This window comes from Zalophus californianus, chromosome 14 (genome assembly GCF_009762305.2).
Source record: "Zalophus californianus isolate mZalCal1 chromosome 14, mZalCal1.pri.v2, whole genome shotgun sequence".
In the NCBI taxonomy this organism is placed as follows: domain Eukaryota; kingdom Metazoa; phylum Chordata; class Mammalia; order Carnivora; family Otariidae; genus Zalophus; species Zalophus californianus.
In genome coordinates, this window is record NC_045608.1 from 25646389 (window position 1) to 25670702 (window position 24314).

Consider the following 24314-nt stretch of genomic DNA (forward strand, 5'->3'; position numbering starts at 1 on the left):
TCAGGCCACAGCAAAAAGGCATCTGAAACCACACCTCCGCCTGGTTCCCTCCCTGGCCCTGTCCTGCCTCCCTCTCTCCTGAACTCGCTCCCTCATCCAGTCATGTGCCCAAGAATCCCCATCTCAGCCTCTGCTTCTCGAGAGCCCCATCAACAGGTCAGAGGCTGCTGCTGGCTTGGAGACTCCTAGGGGTGACCCGGCATAGATAGGAGGGCAGGGGCCCCAGATTCGCAGCCTGCAGGCCCACAGGACTTCAGGAGGCTGGGGAAGCAGGCAATGGGACAGGGCTAGGTGAAAAAGGGAATAGATGAGAGGTGGTACTCACCTTCCCGGTGGGAAAGACAAGAATGGAGCTGCAGGGAGGCAGGAGGGGCTCAGGGAAGGAGCCGTGCACTTGCCTGGCCCATGGAGTCCTCAGAGAACTGGTCTGGACTGGGGGTAGCCGAGGTGGGGGATGGGATCTTGGGCCACCGCACTCAGAGGCCGGAAATTGCAGGGCAAGAGACCCAGTGAGGTTAAATCAGAGTCTCCACCCAGGTACTTCTGGGCCTGACTAAAAGTCAGCAGTTACCTTCGCTACGGAAACGGGGAGCCAGGCTCCGCCCCAGGCAGCAACCCCTTCCACTCGGCTTTTAGTAAAGGCCCTGCGCATCTGGGTCTTCTTCCCCCTTGTATGTGGAACCTTTCCGTTTTTATTTATTTATTTACTCCTGGCTCAGAGAAATCTCTGGCCTGATTTCCTCCTGAGTCAGTGTTCCTCAGACCATGCTATCACATCTCGTCTGGTCAGCCTTCATGCTGCAGGCCAGAAGGCTGGACCCACGCTGCGGGCCTCCAGAGCCACAGGACAATACGGGGCAGCAGGGGAGGGCCTCGCTGCTCATCTTCGGCAGTACCCTGAAGCCAAGAGGCTGCCTAGCTGGGGTAGAGCCATTTGTCAGCGCCTCTCTGCAGCTGGGGACACTGCGCACCCAACCTTGGTCCTTCTCCCATCTGCCCGGACTCTGGCTCTGAAATAAGCAGGGAGCTAGGAAGGGGCCAAGAAAGGGGGGCTGCTTTTAAGGGGAGCCCTGCTGTGGGTCTGCTGGTGCCAGGCTAGTCAGGCTGGCTGGGGGGGACGTGGATAAGCTAATCCAGTGGCCGGGGCCCTGGTGGCTGTGGGGTGGTGGCAGAGAGCCCGTCCGCACAGAGCCGTGTGTCCCCAGCTCCGAGGTGTCTCGCGTGTGCATGTGCTCCCGTTTTTTCAAAGAAACCGTTGTGATAAAAAATGAAATGCAGTGTCATTTACAAACCTTATAGAAAGCTTGGTGCTCAGAAACCCTCTTACCCCTGTCACCAACACTCACTGGATGAATGGGCGTGCTCTGTTCTCACAGGAGAGCATGCCCTGCACTTTGGCGCCCACCCCTTGGAGTCAGTGGTGTCTGGCCCAAACCTGTGTGTACCAGCCGTACTTGTCATTGTGACTGTGTCCTTGAGTACCTCACAAGCTGATGAAATGTGAATATAAGGAGGACCGCTGTGGAAACTCAGTGGATGCTTTGGAAAGCCTCAGTAAAAGCTGTGGTTGGGTTTGGTGTGGGCAAGACGATGGTAAGACTGGGGACAGAGCCATGACAACCTAGGATTCGGGTCCCGGTGACTTTGCCATCACACGCCGCATGGAGAAAGTCAACTGGATGTCACACGTAGTATGCTGTGGTTTGAGAAGGAACAGTGACAACAACTCCAGTAAGTGAGCCTGTCCTCTGAGAGAAGATGGCCCGCCCCCAAAATTGGTGAAGGAGTGTATGGTTATCTGTTTTAAGTTAAAATGTTTAAAGTTCATATTATCATTTCTCATGACTTCCTGCTTTACATCATGTTTCAATATGCCAGCCAGCCAGCAGTCCCACCTTTGGTGGCAACTTCTGGTCACTAACAGATCTTAAATGTACCTGTAATAATGGTAGAATCTATAGAGTTGGTTTTTGTTGTTGTTGTTACATTAGAACAGGGCGGGATAGGTCCCTCTACTTGGAAAGGTTGTGTCTGTGACAGACAAGCGGTGGGGAAGGGGTTGCTTGACCACACAGGAGAGCTCCCTCCTGGACAGGCCAGCCTGGAAGCCCCTTCCTCAGGACCACCCCAGGGGAGAGGCCCGGAGCAACTTGCAGGGAAGTGTGGGGTTTCTGAGCCTGAGGGGGACCAGGAGATGCCGGTACACAGGGCAGGAGGGTCGGGGTGCAGAGATGCACTGTCTCCCCCCACTCCCTTCCCTGGCTCCTGTCTTATTTTCAGCAGGATGAGAAATGACCAGGATAGGGTTTTGGGTGGGGCCCAAGCTGGCTGGGGCAGGAAGGGGCAGGGTGAATTGCCAAGGGTGTTAGGACGGGGAGGCAGGAGGGCTCAGGAGGATCTTGCCTACAGCTTGTGGAGGGGTGGGTAAGATGCCCTGGGGCATTTGGGAGAGGGTGGGCACAGGCAGAGGGGCCCAAGAAGTCCCCTGCTGGGGTCCTAGAGGCCCAGTGTGGACAGCGGTAGACCCTCCGCACAAGCCCCCAGGCGAGGTCATATGAGGTAACGCACTCAGAAGGGAGTTCTGGGAAGCTTTGGAGCTGTGAACCAGTAATTTTTGGTGTTCGTCCATCTACCCATCCATCTGTTCTACACATCTTTACAGAGCTGGCGATGGAGACGGAGAGGGAGGGTAAGGTGGGCCTCAAGCAGGAGGCCAGACCAACCCGAGGGCATGGTGGGTGTGCTCAGGGCAGGTGCCTGCAGGGGCAGCCAGTGGCCCAGAGGCCAAGGAAGGGCCAGTCCTGGGCATGCCTGCTGGACTCTCCCTGGGTGAAGTCCAGTCCAGTGCTGAGCCAGTGGCACACGACACTTAGCTCAAGATCTCACAGGGCCAGGCGGCGAGTCACCCCGAGCCCTTCATGCCCTAAGGGGGCTGCCCGGTGCTGCAGCTCAGGGAGCCCTCACAGGGAGGGAGGCTCCTGCCTGGCCTCAGAGGGGGTCGTTTGCAGTGGGATGGGCTGGGGCAGCGCACTGTGGTGTGGGGAATGGGAGACCCAGCCGGGGAGGCGGGAACCGGGCTTCTGGCAGGGTCACAGGAAGAAAGAGGTGGGGCATGGAGGCCGGCTTTCCCTAGGGGGCAGCTCCTAGGAGGGTGGCCTATCCCTGCCCGCATCCAGTGTTACTGACATCAAGGCAAGCAGGGGCTTTTATCTCCTCGGGAAGATACGGCTTTTTAGTCCACAAGTATGTGCTGTTGTGTCAAAAACCATCGAAGCATTTGGAATGGGCCGACCCAGATTCTGCCATATGTGATGTTGGTCAGGCCCACGAGCTCTGATATGTGAGGGAGACATGGTGCATTCAGCCTCACTCCCTGGCCTTGCTTTGCCAGCCTTTCGGGGGAACCCACACGTCCAGCATCCCACATAGGGGGTGGCAGCAGACTGCCCACAGGTCCTGGGTGTGAGTTGATGCACCCTCCACGCCCCACCAAAGGCACTTCTGTGGGAGAAATAGGGTCTCAACTGGGACAGTTTCTGCCTTCTGGCCCCTGGGGGGTTGGTCCCTATCATGGGCAGCCGTCACTGAACCACTCCCCAGGGAACCGTGGGAAGGACATTGCTTGGGTGGGCCAGCTCTGAGCTGGGCCTAGGCTGGGCAGGGTCTTCTGTCTGCCCAACCCAGCACTTGGGGCACTGTCCCTTCAGGTGTCCCCATCCTGCCAGCCTCCTGCTCTGGCCCCCCTCCCACCCTCGCATGACAGCGGCTTCTTATAATCGTGTCTTTTCCAGTGTCACGTCCCTGGACCTTCTGCCACATGCCTCCACACCCTCTCCTCCACAGTGCTGTCCTTTTATCAGAAATGGCCTCGCAGACTTAACGTGCTCACAGTCTCCCCGGCCAGAACACGGGCTCCTCGATGCAGACTCAGCATCACCCACCCCTCCCCCCTCCCATGTCCCCAAGTCCAGAGCAGAGCCTCCACACACCAGGCTTGATTGCCAGAGGGCACCGTGATGCTCGTTTGGGGCCCAGTGGTTAATTGATTGACTGCCCGTTCAGATCTGAGCATAGAGGGCCTTGGGCCTGGGCGCAGATGCCCACTGCGCCCCGTGCTGGGTCATTTAGCCACAGGAGGAACAGCAGAGGGTGCCCTGATGAACAGGCAAATGGAACCGAGCAGAAGGAGGGGTGGCAGGTCAGGATGGTGCCCCTTTCTGAGACGAGAGACAGCCTCTGAGTTGGGACAGAGGGTGCAGTGCTGACACGCCAGGCCCACTACCCCCGCCCCACGGGTCCCAGCTAGAGGATCTCTGGGCTCAGCTTCCCTCATCCTTAGAATATACAAGGTGGCCTGAGGCCACAGCAGTGAGTGGCACCCAGCCTCCCCGTGAGGAGGGTAATCCTTTTTCATTTCTCTCTCAATCCCTTTCCTTCAAGGAGAAGATCTCTGTTTGGTGCCAGCATGACTGTCACACCCTCCAGTGTGCTAATCCCGGTTGTTTAACAAACAGCGAGCCCTCTGCTGGCCCTTCCGCAGGCAGCGTCCCGGACCCCAAGCAGCAGCGACACCAGCTCACAGTTTAGGTTACTTCTGCCTGTGGTGACTCCAGCTTTCCACTTAAGTAGGAACGTGAAGTCCTTTCTAAAGTACATCCATCTAAGTAAAAAGTGCAAGTTAATTTAAAGAGAAATGTTGAGTAAGTCGTGGCAGGTGAGCAGGCTGTGCTGTGGGGACAGGGGTCAGAGGGCCCCGTGGAAGCTGAGCCCCGCAGGCTCAGTTCCCCCTCTCCTCACACCCTGTTCCTACCTCTGCATGGTCACGCCCATCTCCCGGGTACGCTGTGAGGCCGACTCAACAGGACACGTGTGTGTGAGGACAGGTAGGCATCCAGGCAGGGCCGACCCACGCGTGACAGAGGTGCCAGTGCGTCCCCCACCGTGGCTGTGGCAGCACCTTCTCCTGGTGGCCCCAGCAGCCCAAGGAAGCACAGTGTGGACTTGGAAAGTGAAGCCAAGCCCTGGCCCTGACCCCACTACGCCCAGCTTCCCTGGGACAGACCTTCCCCGGCCCGCAGCTGTCCCTGGTGGTCCAAGGACACAAGGAAACGGCGCCATGAAGATTCTGTGGGGCGCTGGCGACCAGAGCATTAGGGTGACAGGTACGGATGGGGCCAGTGACACTGTAGGGTGCTGGCGGGTGGGTACCGCGGTGCTGGAAAGGCAGATGCACCAGCTCGGGCCTCACCGTGTTCAGACTGGGAAGAGGCAAGGAGTTGAAAGGGAAGGGAAGTCCAAAGCAGCAGAAGAACCGGGCAGGGAAGGACATTGGCTTCTCCGAGACCACAGAGGAGCCACCAGGAAGACCCCTGCAGGTCCAGGTTGGGCTCTGAGAAAACCTAAAGAGGGGTGCAGACAAGGAACCCGGCGCACAACACTCAGGCAGGAAAGAGGGAGGACAAATGTTGACCGACAAGCAGAACACCAGATTCCAGGGCTCAGGGCATGAAAGGGCAGTGGGAAACGCTTCCTTACTAAGAGGGGAGGGAAACCGATAATCAGTGACCGTGCAGGCAGAGGCTTTTCCGGACCTCATGTTTCTAAAATAGAGCCACGGTAGGAGCTGATGCAGGGACGGCGGTTCCGGAGGGCAAGGCGGGGGGTCCATTCTCTAGAAGAAGATGGAAATGACATGGGTGGGTTTGGCCCCAGGAAGGCATGGGAACCCCTTCTGACCTGCCAGCCAAGGCCAGCAGCAGAGGAGTGTGGACCCCAACGTGCTTCTCCTCCTGCCCGTGCCTGCAGACCCCGAGACATGGGCCTCCTGGAACTTGGGAGCAGGGCCTTCCCTGCTCTGCCCAGAGGCCCCTACGTGAGGCAGGGCCTAAGGTCACAGACACTGGGGCTGGGCCTCCAGCCCCCTCCCGCACCGGGTCACACAGAGCAGCTGCTGGGTGCCAAGGTACAGTTGGCAGGTGGGAGAGCCGCTGCTGCCAGAGCGGAAGATGTCTGCGCAAGCTGGGGCGGGGTGTGGGGCCAGGGGACAGTAGTGCTGAGTCATAGCCCTGCCCAGGCAGGCTGACGCTTGGCCTCCATGGGGGGCGACGGCAGCTCTGGGGGCGTTGAAAGGCCAGGACCGCAGACTGGTGATCCTCACACTGAGGGGGGCTGAGCACTCTCTAGGGAGCATCAGGCTGGGGGTATGTGTGCAGGAAGACTCGGGGCCCGCTGGTGCCCTGGGTATGTGGTCTCACCCTGCCTGCTGGCCCTGAAACCTGGGCTGCCCTCTGCCTCGGGGGTTCTCCCCGTGCCCCCTCCCTCCCGCCCCACAGCTGGCCACCTGCGTGGCCTCTGCTTGGGCGCCAAACACACCCATGCTCCTCTATCAGTTCAGTCTAGGTGTGGGCCTGCCTCCTCCGTGGGGCCTGCCTCCTCTGTGGGGCCAGACTCTCCTCCCTGGCTCACCCCTTTCTGATGGTCTGGGACTCTGCATGGAGTGGGCTTTCCTTGGGGAGGGAGGAGTCCACAGAGTGAGGGGCTTGGCTTCTCCTTTCCACCTCCGTCCAAGGAAGTGGGTGCCTGGTGATGAGCGAGCCCCGCCCGCCGAGGCCAGGCCTTCTCCAGCCCTGTAAGCTGATAAGCCGTCTGCTCTCCCTGGAGACCCTCTGGCTTAGCCCGGCTTGGGCAGCAACACCTTGGTGACCTTGGCTCCGGGCTCTCGTCCTCTGGGGGAAGGGCCCAGAAGGGGCTGGTGTCGCACAGCCTGGCTCTGCCCTGCTGTGCCCTGGCCCTTCGCTCCGCCATGAGCGAGGACAGGAGTGGACATGAGTGTTATATCGCTGGAGCTCCGTGCCAGGCCATGTGGGGCGTGCCTGGGGAGAGCTGTGGCCTGCCGTGGTGGGCATCCAGGGTACAGAGCGCCAGAGTGTGGAAAGGCCCCAGAGAGGTGGCAGCACCGTACTCCCTACCCCCTGGCTCAGGGCTGTCACCCAGCATCTGTGACATGAATGTAGACTTGAGAGGGTCAAGTCTGGGGGCAGGGGGCAGCGAGACGTGAGGATGGGCTGGGCCTGTCAGACGGTGAGCAGGGACCGGGGTTGGGGGCCTGGGGGCAGGGCAGGGAAGGGCTTCAAGGGAACACATGTGTGTGTGCTCAAGTGTCTGACCTTGAGGCTGCGGACAGTGGAGCACCTTTTAGCCAAGGAGTCCCTGAATAGGCTCTGGGTTTGGGGATCGCATCCTGCTAGCCTTTAGGTACCCAGGCAAGAGGGTGTGTGAGTCAGGGAGACCCATGAGGGGCCATGATGGAGCAGAGCCCACCATGGCACACCTGCCACCTCCTCCCACCGTCCCCTCTCCCAGCCTGCTGGCAGACCCTGGGGTGCCCTGAACCCTACCGCCGCCAGGCACTGTCCGTCGTACAGCCCATGTGTCCCCTGCCCCTAGCCCTTGCCCACGCTGCTGCCCTGTCACCTGGATAGCTGCGCACAGGAGCCCATCCCGTTCTGTTCACACACAGGGCACTCCTTGCTCAAACCCTGGCCGGCATCCAGCTGTCTCAGAGAAAAAGCTGGAGCTCTTACAGTGACCCCTACTGCTGGCCCCTCACATCCGACACCATCTACCTACCTTCCTTCCTGTCCCTCAGACTGGCCAAGCACACTGGCAGTTCCACTCCCCTCACCACCTGCTCTGTCACCTGGCAGGAAGCAGGCCCTGCCCACTTCATGGACCCGCAGCCTTTACCGCAGCACCCCCGACCCTACTCATGTGCAGCTTGGCACCCTTCTCCATCACAGATCATTGGCCGCCTTTGATCACATCCTCACCTCCCTCCACCTGTGTGAACTCAGGCGCGAGTCTTTGCTTCATTCAGCAGTGCCCGCCCCCCACCCCAGGCGCCAGGCTCAAAGCCCCAGCCCCTCTATGTGGTAGGGAACCCCTGACTCCTGCCCTTGGCCCTCTCACGCACCTCAGCCCGACTCCACACCGTGGCCGTACCTCCTCTGCTCCCGGCACGCCACAGGGAGCCACACGCAGGCATGTGCACGCACTTACACATTCCCACATATGTCCACGGACCTGCACGCAGGTGCATACCTGGGCCAGTGCATGCACACACACACAGGCCTGCAAAGAGACACATACACATCTGCATGTGTGCAACCTCAGACACACACACACACACACACACACACACTCAACCACATGGTCACAACTATGCACCCACACAGTGGGGCGCCCCTGATCGACCCTGCCTCCTCCTCTCACCTGTGACTCTCTCCTCTCTTTCTGTCCAGCCCCTCTGACCTTCCTTCAGCTCCCCATTCGCACCATGGTTCGTCTCTCCCCTCGCCCACAGGGCCTTTGCACATGCCCTTCCTCTGCCTGGTACAGTCTTTCCCTCACCCATTCCTCAGTAATTTCCAGCCAGACCCAGCAGCGTTGTGGTGGGGGGCGGGGGGGATTGTGGGTATCAGGGCCTGGGGACCTGTGAGCAGTTACTGAACCAGGGAACAATGTAGTCATCCAACCCTTGGTCCTTTGTCTCTGGGCCGACTGGGGAAGTCCCAGGAGGCCCAATAAGTCCAGATTAGACTAAGAGAGAGAGAGGACTGGCAGGAACCTCACATAAAGGCAAAGAAGCCGAGCCTCCGAATGGGACTGTCCTGAGGTCCCATTTGGACCTTGGCAAATACTCTTGTTCACAGGCCTCCCCTCACTGTGTCCATGCACAGCCCAGTCTCCACCACCAGTTCCAAGGCACTGAACACTGATATGCCCTGGGCCATGGCTGAGCCCTGCAGAGCTGCAGCGAGAATTCTAAGTGGGCCTTCTGCTTGTTTGGTTCTGGTGATCTGAAAGAAGAGGGTGCCTCTAAGAGAGGGACCCACCTCGGATGTGACTGGTTGTGGCTGCCCCATGCAGATGGCAGAAGCTCCCAGACTTGGCCCGATGCACACCATCGACTCCTGGCTGTGTTTCCTTCCCCTTTACTCCCACATTGCCTTGTGGCTGCACTGGTCAAGGACCACATGGCCAGCCCCAGGCTGCCGGCCCACTGCCCCCAAACTGCTCTCCTGATTCTCAGAAGCCCAGCCCTCGGCCTTGGGGTTGTGGACCACCTGCTTCCCAGAACGCAAGTCACACCTCCTTGGACAGGGCAGCTTTGGACTGAAGGCTGAATGGGCGAATCTTGGTACCAGCTGGGGGCCGTTAGTCAGGCGTTCCAGTCCACAGAATGGATGATATGGGCCCCAAGTGGCCCTCCACTGGTGGGGGAAGCCAGGACCGGGCAGGGGGCCTGCCTCTTTCTCTTGTACCACGTGGCCTCCTCGCTATTTTTATTTTTGGGGTACCTCACCCACAAGACATTTTTTTTTTTTGGTGTTAAAATAGACATAAAGCTTACTATTTTAACCATTTTTAAGTTTACAGTTCAGTGGTTTTAAATACATTAATAATGCTGTGCTGCAACCATCTGTCTATGAATTTGACGACTCTAAGGACCTCATTTACGTGGAATCACATAGTATTTGTCCTTTTGTGACTGGCTTCTTCCATTGAGTGTAAAGTTCTCAAGGTTCATCCGTGTTGTAGCACGCGTCCTTCCTTTTTAAGGCTGAATAGTATTCCTGTGTGCGTGTAGTTGACTTACCCGTCCATCTGCCAGCAGACGCCGGGGTTGCTCACTCTTAGCGATTGTGGACATAGTGCTGTTATGAACACGGGTGTACAAAAATCTCTTCAAGACCCTGATTTCCATTCTTTTGGGTGTCTACCCGAAGTGGAATTGCTGGTAATTCTATTTTTAATTTTTTGAGGAAGAACCACCCTACTATTTTCCATAGCAGCTGTACCACTTTATATTTCTACCAACAGTGCACAAGGGAGCCAATTTCTGCTCATTCTTTTCTTCGTGTGTGTTTTTTTTTTTTTTTTAAACTATAGTACTCATCCTTCTCGGTGTGAGGTGGTATCCTCCTGTGGTTTTGATCTGCATTGCCCTGACAGTCGGTGATGTCAGTGATGTCGAGCATATTTTCATGTGCTTATTGGCCATGTGTTTATCTTCTTCGGAGAAATGTGCGTTCAAGTCCTTCACCCAATTTCCAGTCAGGTTGTTTGTTTTGCTGCTGAGGTCTACTTCTCTGTGTATTGCAGATATTAACCCCTTATCCAATATGTGCTTTGCAAGTATTTGTTTCCCACCTGTAGGTTGCCTTTTTACCTGTTGATAGTACCTTTTTATGCACAAAATTTTGCAATTTTTATGCAGTCCAGTTTGTCTCTCTTTTTCTTTGGTTGCCCGTAGCCTTTGGTGTCATATCCAAGAGATCGTCGTCAAATCCAGTGTCATGCAGCCCTTGACTTATGCTTTCTCCTAAGAGTGCTATAGTTTTAGGTCTTACATTTAAGTCTTTGATCCATTTTAAGTTAGTTTTTGTGTTTGGTGTTTGTTAAGGGCATTGCCATTTTTCTAAGAGAGGCCCAGCCTGGCAGGAGAGACCAGAGAAAGGAAGGACGCAGTGGAGAGAGGCGCAGGCCACAGGTGGGGACAGGGCGCCCCACTGGCAGGGAGGCAGCCACGCATGAGCTGGCCCGTGAAGGTCAGGCGGAGTTCCGGTACAGGAGCAAGGCGAGGGGCCACCGACAAGCAGCAGCCCCGGGTGACCGAGCCAGCCCTCCAGAGGACAGCCCTGTGCGCAGCTTGGCAGTCTCCCCAGGCCCAAGCTGCAAGGGGAGGGATTTGGGTTTGAGAAGGACCTGGCCGCAGGGCCATCACGTGTGGCACTGAGAGGACGTGGCCGATGTCTTGGTCTGTTTGGATGCAGCTCTGCGTGGAGGCAGGGGACTGGCCTGCACGACCCCAGGCCGTGTCACCACCTCTCTGGGCTAGACCATGTCCCAAGAGTGGGGTCACTGCAGGGTGCTCGAGGCATGGAGACTTGGTGCCTGGTTGCTGCCTGTCTAGGTGGCAGTGAACGGTGGTGGGAACCTGCCATTCGGGTGATCTTTGTCCCTATCACTGACCAGCCAAGGGAGAACTGGTCACTTGGGGCCTGAGTATACCTCAGATTCTCAAACACAAGTTAAGGAAAACAATAATGACAACATGGGGCACCACCGGCGTGGCTGGCCTTGGCTTCAGGAGGGAGGGCACCAGCAGGGAGGGCCCCCGGTGCCCTGGGCAGCTGCTGGGGACCTTGGACTCCTTTCTACACCTGAGGGGCCGCCGGGTCATCAGCAGGGCCCAGGGAACAGCCACACGCTCACAGTCCAGGATGGGGAGAGGCAAGCCTGGGTGGCATGAGAGACAGGGCCTTGTTAATGCCCTGACACTTGTTTACAAACCTCTCTTAAAACAAAAGTTCATTCAAGAAGGTATAGGAAATATGGTAAGATGCGAAGAAGGAAAAAAAACAAAACAAAACCTTGTTAATCCCACAACCTAGAACTCACTGCTGCTTGAATTCCTTCCCTGACCTCTGCTTGCACGGTGGGTACACGGCCTGTGTGTCCCCGACCCGTGGTCCAACGGGACTGTGGGGAAACGGCAAAGTTCCTCAGCCTCTTCACGCCCGAGTCTCTCCCTTCCTCTCTCCCACCAGCGCTCACTGAGTGCCCGTGCTGTGCAGGATACGGCACGGCTCCCAGGCCCCGGGGGGCCGGGGCTTAGCACACAGGCCGTGCTCGGTTCTGAGGGACACTCACAGGTGACGAGGACCCTGGGGTACTAGCTGCCCCTGGCGGGGTTCCAGGCCCTGCACTGAACGCTCTACCTCTAACAGATGCTTGCAACCGGTGAGGGACAGGCTCTGTGACATGGAGTCAAGTGCCCAGGCCACACGGTTGGGATGGGACTCATCATCCTGGAAGCACTGGGGGCACATGAAGGTTCAACTGAGGGGGAGAGGTGGCAGGAGAGGAGCTTGCAGGGCCCCCGGCTGCAGAGGCAGGTGGGTCCAGGGAGAGAACAGGCCTCAGGGCCTGCTCCAGAGCAGAACTGCTGGGCCTACAGGCACAGAGGCCAGGTGGAAGCATGGCTGGGTGGGGAGACGAGACGAGGCCCCTGGCTCTCAGGGTCTGTTGGCCTTGGGTCCTTCCCATCCAGGGCCTGCCGTGAGGGGAGTGGGGGCATTAGAGGGGTGAACGCTGGCCGTGGCAGAATGAGGAGGCTGCCGGGTACAGCCAGGACAGAGGTTGGAGGAAGGAGGGCAAGAGTTGCGCGGGGCAGGCTGCCAGGTGGGGGCAGAGCCTGAGCTCTGGGCCTGCCCTGGTAGGGAGGGCCCTGGCTCAGCTGCTCATAGGTCATTGGGGGAGGCCTGGGAAGAGCTTGCAGGCATCCTGGGTCAGCAGGTGGCTGGCTGAGAGCTGGGCGCTGAGGTGCTGATGCCCTGCTCAGGGTGTGAGCACAGCTGTTCCTTATTGACCATCAAGGTGGGAGCAGGGGCATGAAAGACATGGCCTGGGACCCCGGAGCCTGTGGACTGCCCCCTTGCCTTGCGTTGGGCTCAGCGACTCCCAGTGCCCTCAGATACACTCTGGCCTGGCTTGCCTCCCACACCTGGCTGCTGGCCTGCACCCCCCCAGCCCCTGCTCCCCCAACTCAGCCCGCCCAGCCTGAGCCCCACCACCACCATCACCACCACCTCACCCACCAGGAGCCAGGTTGCTGTCCACCCTGTGGTGCTCCAGCCTGGGGCCTCTGCCTTGCTCTGCTCCCTGCTTATCTGCTTACTGCCAGGCCTGGCCAGCCTCCTCCTGGTGAATGTCCTGCCCTGAGAGAGAGCAGGAGTGGCCCAGCGCCCATGAGAGGTGGTGAGGGGGGATCACCCAGTTACCCTGGCATGGGACCCCACCGTAAACCAAGGAGGAGCCAAGTCCCGTTGATGCTGTGGCAGCTACAAGAGAGAGTGAGGGAGGTGGGGGGAGGACATCACAGCAGGATCGTCATATTGAATCCTAATGACCATCAGACCCAGAGACGGAGGCTCTGGGAGGGTGAGGTTGGCCGGGTCCAGTGGGCAGGGAGGGGCGGAAGGGCCCCGGACTCACTCCCTCGCTCTGAAGTCCTAGTGTGGCTCTGGGCACCCTTTCCTCAAGCACCAGGCTTCAGGCACACTGGCTCGCAGGAGGGGTGCGGGACATGGCTCCCAGCCCCATTTGTTCTGCCGTGGATTTGGGCACAACTCCGCAGAGTTCCGAGGAAGGGAGGGGGGTTTGATTCCCTGTTCCCCAGGCTGCTTCCCGACGACGTCTGAGGTCTCCCTTTCCCACCCGGCCTGCGGTGGGAAGAGGCTCACCCTCTTCTCTGTGTTGGCAGGTGAAGGGCGGATGCCCAAGGCAGGGGGGCCGCAGGGAGCGCCCGCGGCCCCGGGGGCTGGCCTTCCAGGCGCCCTTAGCAGCACCGCCTCAGCAACCGGCAGCCAGACGGCAGCAGCCTAGGCAGACGCTAGAGTGCAACTGCCTACCGTCGGGAGGACAGGGGATGACTGCGGCATACTGGGCCCCACAGTGGCCTTCGCAGGTGGAGTGTCACTAGAGGGAGGGCCCGGCCACCTCCTCGCAACAGGCGATCGCCATGCCAGCTGGAGAAGAGGTGCTGGGGTAGGGGCTGCAGCGTGGCATGGCCTCGCCCCCGCACCCGCGCTGAGCGCTTTGAGGGCCGCAGGGCTCTGTCTGCCGGGCACACCCGGCCCGTGTCCCAGCGTCCCCTGCTCGGTGGCAACAGGGAAAGGCGCCCCGTCCCGTGCTCTGCATCTGGGCCCGCCGCTGCCGGACCATGGGATGTCGGCAAAGCTCAGAGGAGAAAGAGGCGGCGCGGCGGTCCCGGAGAATTGACCGCCATCTGCGCTCAGAGAGCCAGCGGCAGCGCCGCGAGATCAAGCTGCTCCTGCTGGGCACCAGCAACTCAGGCAAGAGCACCATTGTGAAACAGATGAAGATCATCCACAGCGGGGGCTTCAACCTGGAGGCCTGCAAGGAGTACAAGCCCCTCATCATCTATAACGCCATCGACTCGCTGACCCGCATCATCCGCGCCCTGGCCGCCCTCAAGATCGACTTCCACAACCCGGACCGCGCCTACGACGCTGTCCAGCTCTTCGCACTCACAGGCCCTGCCGAGAGCAAGGGCGAGATCACACCCGAGCTGCTGGGCGTCATGCGGCGGCTGTGGGCTGACCCCGGGGCGCAGGCCTGCTTCGGCCGCTCCAGTGAGTACCACCTGGAGGACAACGCCGCCTACTACCTGAACGACCTGGAGCGTATCGCCGCGCCCGACTACATCCCCACCGTCGAGGACATTCTGCGCTCCCGGGACATGACCACGGGCATCGTGGAGAACAAGTTCACCTTCAAGGAGCTCACCTTCAAGATGGTGGATGTGGGCGGGCAGAGGTCGGAGCGCAAAAAATGGATCCACTGTTTCGAGGGCGTCACAGCCATCATCTTCTGTGTGGAGCTTAGTGGCTACGACCTGAAACTCTACGAGGACAACCAGACGGTGAGTGTGCCGGGCTTTTCCTCTGCTTGTTCCTGCCCCCGCTGGCTCCTGGGAAGTGGGTGGGCTTGAGGGTATGGGCCGCCCAGGGCAGGAGAGGCTGTAGTCAGGAGGGGAGCCATGGTGGCTCTGGCGAGGTGCTGTCCTGGGAGCGCAGTGCGGAGGGTGCTAGGTATCGTGGGCACTCTAGGACCTTGGGGTAGCACCTGCTGTCAGCTCTCTCAGTGGCCACCCTAGCATGGACAGGTCCCACTCTGACCTCGGTGCCCTGACAGGCCCTCAGGGCTCTGAATACCCTCTGAGGAACCACCACACCCTCGGGCTCCACCAGGTAGGGGTGCCCTCACCCAGCTGCTGACAAGGTGCTCTGAGACCCCAAGGTACCCAGGTGGCCCCCGCCTCAGTGCCATGAGCAGCCCACGCCCCGTGCCTAAAATACTCAGGGCACGGAGGGCCATCCCTCTGCTGTGTGGGGCCTGCTCCTCAGCCCCAAGAGCATGTTGCTTGGAGCCCAGGGGAGGGGCTTGGACACCTGGGTGTCAAGGAAGGCTCACTGAGGAGGAAGAAGGGGAAGCTGGGCCCTGTGAGGGGGTTTGTTTCAGGTGAGGTTGGGGTGCAGTCACGTGCGTTGGGGAGTAACCCTGAAGGCTGGGAGGGAGGTTGACAGCTCTGCAGGACAAGAGTGGGGACAGGGCCCAGGCCAGGCATCCAGTTGTTGGTCCATGTAGCAATTCAGTAAATACACAAAACGTCTACCAATTCCAGGCACTGTGCTGGGTCCTGGAACCTGCAGCCAGAGCCCCACAACCCAGGGATCTGGATCCTGGGAGTCTGGTGGTGACAGGGTTAAGAACTGTTTCTGAGGTTTAATCCCCAGGGGTTGGGTGGGTGTGGGGATTCTTTCAAGCCCTAAGCCTTGGCTAAGAACCCACTGTTTGGAGAAGGGGGCTCAAAGGCAGGTGGTGCGTGGAGGCCCCCGAGAGTGGATACAGTGCGGGGAGGTGCCAAGGGGCAGCCAGGGTTGGTGCTGAGCCAGTGAGGGCTCAAGGGGGAGCTGCTGGGGCAGGAAAGGGAGCCAGACCCTTGGCAAGGAGGGGGTGGGCAACACGATGCAGGCTCAGCCAAGGCAAAAGGCCCAGTGCTCAAGGCACCGCAGAGTCCTTGGGTGCCCAGGAGTGGTGGTGGAGGCTGAGCAGCCAGACAGGATGGGGTTGCCCCGGGCTGCCCCACCTTGGCTGTCCTGCAGAGGAGGTTTTGTGCCAGGCAGGAGCACTGAGCAGAGACCTGGAATCTGCCCTTAAGAGGCCTCTGATCCTAGGAGTGGGGGGCGTGGGGGCAAACAGGGATCCATAAGTAGCTGTAAGTGGTATGGGACTGTGGGTGTCAGCGGCTTGGGGAGGCAGTGGTCTGGCAGGGGAGGGGGTGATGATGGCCATGGCGGGGGTCAGCCTCCAGGGTCCAAGGGACCAGGGCGATGGCAAGGAAGGGGCTTGGTCCTTCACTCAGTCTTTTTTAATGCAGGTAGTGGCTTTATTCTTTGGGTTCAGCTGCGAGTCTTAATTGAGCCTGTGGCCCCAAGAAAGCCTGTGGATGGCTGCAGGCTGTGGCCACCATGCTGGATGCCTGAGCGTTTTTCTGGATAGAAAGAGGGTCTGTGGCTTTCGTCAGGTTTTCAAGGAAGTCCAGCCTCTTGGAGGAGGGGAAAGAAACAGCTGCAGGTGGTCATGGAGACAGGAAGCAGGGCTCCCCTCATCTCCCCTGTGTGCATCCAGGAGTCTCTCCAGAGCTGGGCCTGGGCTGAGGATGCTGCATGCACAGGGCAGGGCAAGCCTGCAGCTCCCAGCACTGTGTGGTTTCTAGGGGTTCTAGCTCCTCTTATTCTTCTGCCTGTACCCACTTCAGTACCATGTGTGGTTCTGGGCAGAGGGAACATCCCAGCCGACGGGCAAGGTCGGGCTCTTGGAAGAGGCATTGTTCTGAGCAGGGGGCTTGGGGCTGACCAGTCCATGATGCAAGGCCAGGGTCAGGTGCCCAGTTGAGGCCTCAGGACAGTGCCAGAGCAGATCCACCAGCCACACGGTGCTCCGTGCTCAGCTCTCCGGGCTTCTGCCTGTTTGTCCTAAGGCTGGTGATAGCCTGGGCTCTGGGGTCTTCCTGGGGCCTAGATCTCAGGGCTGCTTCATCTGTCATCTCCAGGGCAAGCATGGCAAGTTCCTTCAGCCCTGGGCCGGGCTCCCAGACCATCTGTTGGCAGGCTCTGCCGGCCAAGCCCGTGCCCACAGGTGTGGCAGGACGTGGGAGGCAGGATCCCTGGGCCCTGAGATGGTCCCGTGTCTCATGGAGGGATTTGGCTATCATCTCTGCTCTCTGAACCTGTCAGCTAGGAGGCGGCCCAAGTGTCCTCAAAGATGGGCCCAAGGCCAGGCCTTCTGCCCGAGGCCCCACCGGCTCTGCCTGGCCCATCCCCCGCCTCCCCACTGCCTCTCTCCTCGCTGCTCTGGCCTTTGTGGGCTTGTTTCACTCACACGCTCTGCTGTCTCTGGCCTTAAATGCGTGACCACCCTGTCTCTGCCTGTCCCTGTCCTTCAGGTCTCATCTCAGGTGTCCCCTCCTTGAAAGGCCTTCCCTGACCCAGCGCCAGCACACCCCTCCATTGCAGCCTGTCTGTACAAATGGGTCCCCACTCGTGTGCTAGTGAATGGCTGCCCAGGTGGGCTGGGTGGACAGACGGCTGGACAGGCAGCCCCACGCAGGCCCTCACATCTCTAGCCTACTCCCAGCCCTGTCCTTGGGGGGCACACAGCTGGCAGCCCTGGGCAGGGATAGCAAACCCCTGGCCTGGCTGGGGTGGGGTGGGGTGGTTTCTGGAAGGCCTGTATTTGCCCCCCTGGAGGCAGCCAGTCTCTGGAGCCGCTCAGGGCATTTTCTAAAAGGAGGGGCTAGCAGCCAGGCCTGCACCCCACCACTGCCGCCACCCTGGTCTCAGCAGGCCTGGGGAGGTGGTTGTTCCCCAGAAAAGGAAATTCTTCATGAGAAACTCAAGCGAGGCTGGAAATTCACTGGATTCCAAATAGTTGTGACCTTTCATGCTCTACCAGCAATATCTCAGGCTGGAAAACAAACAGGCTGCCGAGGAAAGACAATAGCCCCCGTGGTTCCTCCAGCCGGCTGGCTGCCGCGGTGGGCTGGCCGCCCAAGGCAGAGCCGGGCCAGGCAGAGAGCAGAGCCTGCCTCTGCTGGCGCCCACAGGCAGCTCCCGCCACCGCCACCGCCGGCCTGGCTCTTCTGTGCTCCTGCCCTCCTCCTGCCCGGCCAAGGTGAATGCATCCGTCGCGGGCCGGACAGGGCTGCCCCCCATGCCTTCTTTTCAAGGGCCCTCCTGGGCCCCAGCAAAGGCAAGGCAGCCAAGACCCAGCCATGCTCATTTTTGCAGAAGCCAAGGGAGCCTGGGGGCCTGCCCAGTGCCAGGCTCTGGACGTGGCTTCTCAGAGCTCTTCTCTCCCACTTGGCTCTTGAGGCCTCATCTTCTCTCTGACAGTGACTGGCTGAGCCCCCCCGCCCCCATGCCTGGCAAACGAGCCACAGCCACCACCACTACCTCCCCCCCACCCCCCGCCCGCTGGCATCTGCGTCAGCACGTTGCCAAGGGTAACGTCAGGATCTCTAGGCTCCTGGGCGTGGAGGGCTGTGGAGGGCTGCAGCGAGCGCAGGGCAGCACCTGGGCAGGGGGAGGCAGATTCCGGGGCGTCCGTGGGCCATGGCAACGAGCAGACGCAAGGAGCCACGCCCAGCCTTCATAATGATTCCCCGCCCTGATCCTGGAAGGATTTAATGGGTCCTCGGGCCTGCCTGGGGCCCCCGTCCCCCTGTATAGCCCTGGCAGGCACCTGGGGGCTCCAGAGTGTGGTGGGGCCTCTACTGTCCCCACATGGGGCCCCCTCAGAGAGCACAGGAGGCTAGAGCACAGCTTAGGGACGTGTCACCTGACCGATCCTGTGGGGCGGCGGTGGCAGCTGTGCCTGTTGTCCCAGTCATGGGTGGGGGGACAGGTGGGGGTGCCCAGGCTTGGGACAAGTCATAGTCCCTCCCTGAGCCACACCTGCTGCCTGGGGCCAAGCCAGGGCTCCCTGCCTCTGGCCCGCCTTTTGTGGGAACGCCACTTCCTGGCAGCTCGGCCTTCCTTCTGGGCCTGTCCCGTGGCCTCTTCCAGGAGTAAAGAACGATAGGGCTTTAAACTCAGAGACTCGGCCATGGCCCCACTCAGGCACAGAGGCCGTGCTGGCTAGCCACGCGTCCCACCATGACAGCCCCGAGAGGCTGTATGCCCAAGGCCCCGCCGCGGGTTCCTCGCTCAGCCGCCATCACAGGGGGCTCTGCCCCCTCCCCTTTAGTGCCCCACCAGGGGGGGACCCAACACCCTGCTGGGAACCCCCGGAAGGCACAGGGGGGATGGGCATTTGCCCCCCCCAACCTCTGCCCCCTGCAGATCTGCTAGTGGACTCTGCGGCTGCTTAAGTGTAGAAGGATTCTTCAGAAAAGACAGATGAAAAGGCCCAGGTATAAAGCGTCAGAGTCCTCTCACGAGAAAACCCACAGGGAGCTCACCAGTTGCCCGTTTTCTGGTGGAGCTGTTGGTGTTCCCGGCCCTGTAGAGGGCCTGTTGTGCCCCTGCTGTGCACATGCTATGTACCTGCTCTGCAGATGCAAAGCCTGGACTGGAGGCCAGATGCTGAGGTGAACCCGACTTTCCCAACACAAGGAGCTGTTTGGTGGGGGGGGGGGGGGGGAGGGCCCATACCCAGCATGGTTGCGGTGTCATTTCTACAAACCTCATGCTGCCTGGGGACACCTGCCCCCTCCTTCAGAACCTGGCGGGGAGAAGTTCCCAGGGGTGTCCCCGGCTTTGCTTTCATGCAGGGACCAACTGTGGCCACAGCAAGGTGTGGTCTGGGCCACAGCAAGGCTCACTGGGGGAGGCCTGGTGTCCCCACGGCTTATCCAACAGCTACCGGGCTGACATGTGTTGAGGAGGGTCCCTGGGGTGATGGGTAGGGCATGAGGACATGCCCTTGAGGGGGTCAAGTTCTGCAGGTGGCGGGTGCTACATAACCAGACTCCAGACTGGTTGTCACCTCTGCCCAGCCCTGGCCAGTGGCCCCTCCTCATCCTGGGACCCTCAGCCTCCAGGGGAGCTGACCTCTGGACAGCTCCCACCACACCATGAGGCCAGGCCCAAAGCCCCGTCATCCACCCAGTCTCTATGGCATGTGCCGTGGGCACAGGACTGGCACACAGCGGTGCTTAGCTGACTGGACTGGGCGGGAAGCCTGCAGGCTGGGGAAGAGCCAGAGGTCAGGGCCCTGTCTTCTGGGTGCGCAGCCGCTGGGACACTCAGCCCTTCTGGGGAGCCCCTGAAAGTACCGGGCCCTAAGGGGGGGGGCATGTGCAGTGTGCCCCAGAGGGAGGGGGCTGCTCAAAAGTGTCCTACAAACTGTGTACCCACATCCTAGCACTGCTTTGTCATTCAGCCCTAAAGGGAGCTTGTTATTTAGTGCTTTACAAATGGCGTGGTGTCATGAAATGGCCTGTTGAAGGTGATGCATCGGATTCAGTAAGACAGGCTTTTACCTATGGTTAGCAGAGCTGGTGATCACGGAGCTGGGCCAAAGGAGGTGATCAGAACGGGCAACTGCCAGATGTGGGTGATACCCCAGCTTAGATTTGGAAGGGATCTCACATGTCCTTTAGTGTCCTAACCAGCCAGCTTTGCAAATGGGGACACTGGAGCCTAGAGATCATGTATCACGTGTCCCAGGGCTGAGTCTGACTCTCAGGGGATGGGGAGCTGGGATCCTCCCTCAGGGATTCCAGAGCATCCTGTAGGTACAGGGGTGCTCCAGGGAGAGCCTTGGGGCATGAACTGCTGTCCCCCGTGGGGCTCAGGAGACATGGGAGGCCGTCAGGGCTGGCACTGTCGGCCCTCGCCCCATCAGTGGCAGGACCCCAGGCAGCCTGAGCAGAGCACCGCCCCACTCTGCCTCCTGCTTCTGACCCAGACGAGGACATAGATGCAGGAATTATGCCATCGGGACTTGGGACAGTGTGGGAAGGCATGCCATCGACATGCATGGAGGTCCCCGCCTTCCCCACCCCCCACCCCCACCCCAGCACGGGTCTCCCTGAGCCTCTCCTTCCAATCTCATGATGTGCCAGGGCCACATCCAATTTGTTGCAACCTCCACAAATCGTGGATGACCCTGGGACATCAGAGACCCCCTGGACCAGAGCCAGGAGGCAGGGCCCAGCTGGCAGAGGGGCCTGGGTTCCTTGGAGTGGACAGTCCCAGGCACAGATCTGAGCTGCTCTGTAGAGGCAAAGGCACTAAGAGGGCCAGGCCATGACAGTCCCTCCTGCAGCAGGTACAGCAGGCACGGGGCTCAGCTGGCCACACACTCTCCCCAGCGGCGTCCCCTTTACAGCTTAGACCAGCTCTTTCTCTCTGTGGTTGGCTGCAAGGGGGACGGGCACACATGCACTCACAACTGGATTGCTGTCGGCCCAGAGGTGCTGTCGGTAATGGTGAATGGTCCCCCCCCCCCGCCGCCGCCACCTCCATATGGGCTCCAAGGTCCCTTGCTCTGCGGCCCAGCCCTTGTCCTAGCCCTAACAGGGCGAAGGCCACCTGGTTCCTACCTCAATGGACCCTGGCCGTGAGCCCATGGCCACCACTCAGTGAGTGGCCAGTGGCGATGGGTATTTGCTCCCCCAGGGCCCTGGGCTTCATGTGAGTCCCCACGGGGTGTCTGCTCCAGTGGGTGAGGGGGGCAAGGGCAGAGTGGAGGGAGGGTAGAGAAGGCAGCGGCCATCAGCCATCACTCCCCCGCAGCACAGCCTGATGCCTGTATGTGGCCCCTGGCACTTGCCAACTGATAGTTCAGTGCCTTGGGCTGAGACCTCCTTCCCTCTGTTCCCAGGGAGACATGCAGCCACTGAGATCATTGTCTTAGCGCTTTCCTCGATTCTGCCTTCTCTGTTGTTCTGGACGCTTCCAAGGGCTCCCATTTCCTGTCTACCTCTGTGCTTGACTCCTTGCCCTGAGTAAGTCCTCCGTCAGAGGACTTCTGCCAAACAGAAGGATGAGGCTGGGCCCTGGGCTCGGGCCCACCTGCTGCTCAGCATGACCAGCCCCTCCATCCCAGCTCCACACTGCATAGTGGAGCTTCGGGATCCTAATTCTGCCTTCTCATTTATCTCCACCTCCTCATCCTTGTGGACCTAGCGCTGCATTGAGCACCTCAGCCACCCTTCCGTGATGGTCACCTCCTGCTGTTTCACTAGAGGCCCCTTCCCCCCACCCAAGGCACAGGCTGTCACTAAGCCCAGCCGGGACACCATCCCCATCGCTTGCCTCTTCCCCTGTGACAGACTTTGCCACGCGCTTCGGCAGAATCTGCATGGGGACGTCCACAGTGTTCCTCGGATCTCTGAGCCTGGTGGCCCTACCCCAAACAGGAGGTCAACCAGCTTGGGCTCCGGTGTGGGCCTTCCTCAGAGACAAGTTGGGGTCAGCCTCTTGCCCTAGAAATGATGAGCCTTGAGGGAGGGAAGCAAGCAGGAGCTCTCTGCACCGTGCTGGCAGAGCCGGCCCTCCACCTGCCTAAGGGGGAGCCCAAAGCCAGGTGAGCCTCCCTCTCTGCACACCAGCCTGCTGGAGGGCTACAGCTGGCTGGGACCAGCTCACAAGTGCCAGTTTTTCCATTTTTAGGAACTTTGTGAGCTGTTTGACCTCATGTTGGCGGCTTAAAATCATCCAGGCGAGAGTATTCACACCACAGAAATTGGCAGATGCTACAAATCAGCCCCCTCCCAGCTGGCGGTTAAACATTCAGCAACCTACTGCAGCCAGTGACCCCAAACCCTAGCCAGGAGGGCCTGCACCAGGGCAGGCTCACTGAGAGGTGAATTACACGATTCGCTGTCTGCATCTTTTTGAAGAGCTGGGCAGCGACCCTCTTTCTCAGACTCAGCAATTCCCCGCTCTGGCCCTATGACCGCAGGTGTTACTTCTGTTCACGTTCATCCCGTTTGAGAACAGTAATTCGCCAGAGTGGCTCCACGCTCGTCCCGGTTCCCCCCCCCCCCCACTCTCCCCAGGCAGATTTACGAGAAGCCTTTCTGCGCAGAGAAGCCGACTCGGAGCTGGGTAGTTTTGCTTTCTCTCTTTGTCAGCACGTTAGCAGACTAACATGAGACCATCTGCTCAAGCTCAGGCCCATCCTGTGTTGTTCTCCACCTGAGAGGACAAGCCCTTGGGATACTCATTCAGGAAGCATTTCTTACACACCTCCTGTGTGCAGCGAGCTCACCGTCTAGGCACAGAAATGATCGTGCCCCTTCCTCCCGTGCGGTCAGATGAGATGGGCATCACGAAGCCCCTGAAGGGCTGGGGAGGCTCTGCCAGCACCCACTTGCACTGGCCCTGTGCTCACTGTGGCCAGCTTCAGGGCACCCCTGTGAAGCAGCTGCTGGGGTTTAGAGAAGCCGGGAGGGCGTGCTCTGCCCCAGAGACCAGCTTGCAGGAGAGAAGGGGGGCCCAGGCATCAGGGGCCTGGGTGAATTAGGATGAAGGTGGGAGTAATGATCTGTACTCAACGTGGACCTTGCAGAATCCAGCCTGGCTGTGGGGGCTGTGGGAGCAGCCAGCAAAGGCAGGACCGAGGGGCTCTTGGGGGTTGGGGGGTGGGGAGCTAGGGCCCTGGCCGCCCTACAGAAGGGGAAAGGCTCCGGGTGCTGCATCCTGTCCTCAGCAGTCTGAGGTGGACATCGATGCCTGCACACCCTGGGGTGGTGGAACCGGGGTTCGCTGGGGCAGCTGAGTCTCCTGCCATCTGTGTGCTTCCCCCTGTGCCATCTGATCTGCTCTAGAGGATGCCCCTTCCGCTGACTCAGAACATCTCCATTCTGTGCTTACCAGGAGCTTCACGGTAGAACTTGCCAGCCTGCATCCCACTCGGCCACCCAGCCAGTGGGATAATTCATTTCCCCAGCACATTAGTTCTGTTCCTTGCGCACACATCAGAACAGCTCTGGGTTTTAAGACACGGATTATTATTGATTTAAGGGATTTCTATAATCCAGGAACTGAAAAACAACTTGTCCACTTACCAAGAACAGACTGCAAGGAGGAGACTAAGAGCAGTGCGGGCCAAGCTGACGTGGGGACCCTCGGTAACTGGCATAGATGGGGACATTGGAGGTCTACCATCCAAGGGAGTCCCACAACGGCCCTGAACACCAGAAATGCTTCTGTGCTAACAGGTTGCGGGTGGGAGGGCGCCAGAGAGCCCACTGGCTCTGACGGTCTAGAGTTTCTGGGGAGATTGGAGTAACAGCTGAGGGGAGGGACGGGGCTGTGGGCATCTGAGGGGGACACTGAGGATGGAGCGAAAGGCACCCCCACTCCCTGTGCATGGCTCCCGACTGGGCACGTGTCTTCAGACCCAGAGAACAAGCTCTGGCTGGCACGAGAGCCTGGGCTGCAGTGCCTCCCGCCCCCCCCCCCCGCCCAGTCCTGCCTTCCTCACCCCCAGTTGGCATCTCCCTGGCTCATGCACTTTCTCTAATTTCATTAATAAAACCACAGTCAGCCAAAGGCCCTGGGCTGACTGAAGCAACCTTTAGTTCTTGGATGGCTTCCCACCCCTGGGCCAGCAGGAAAGGCACTGAGGGGAGCCTTCTCCTCCGTGGCTCTTTATTCAGTATTCAGTCAGGCTCCCAGGCACACCCCCTGTGGCTCCTCTCTTAGCCT

General features: G+C 59.7%; 2 protein-coding genes across 2 annotated transcripts in view; one reads left to right on the plus strand and one right to left on the minus strand.

The window, feature by feature from the left end:
* The window catches only part of RSPH14 (radial spoke head 14 homolog), a 76664-nt gene that overhangs the window by 19094 nt on the left and 33256 nt on the right, over nt 1–24314 (minus strand). The window lies entirely within an intron of this gene.
* Nucleotides 1–24314, plus strand: part of GNAZ (G protein subunit alpha z) — a 52778-nt gene that overhangs the window by 9138 nt on the left and 19326 nt on the right. Inside the window, exon 2 of the mRNA XM_027577503.2 lies at nt 13328–14509. Within this exon, the coding sequence (XP_027433304.1) occupies nt 13787–14509 (723 nt within the window). The 5' untranslated portion in view covers nt 13328–13786. The remainder of the gene's footprint in view (nt 1–13327; nt 14510–24314) is intronic.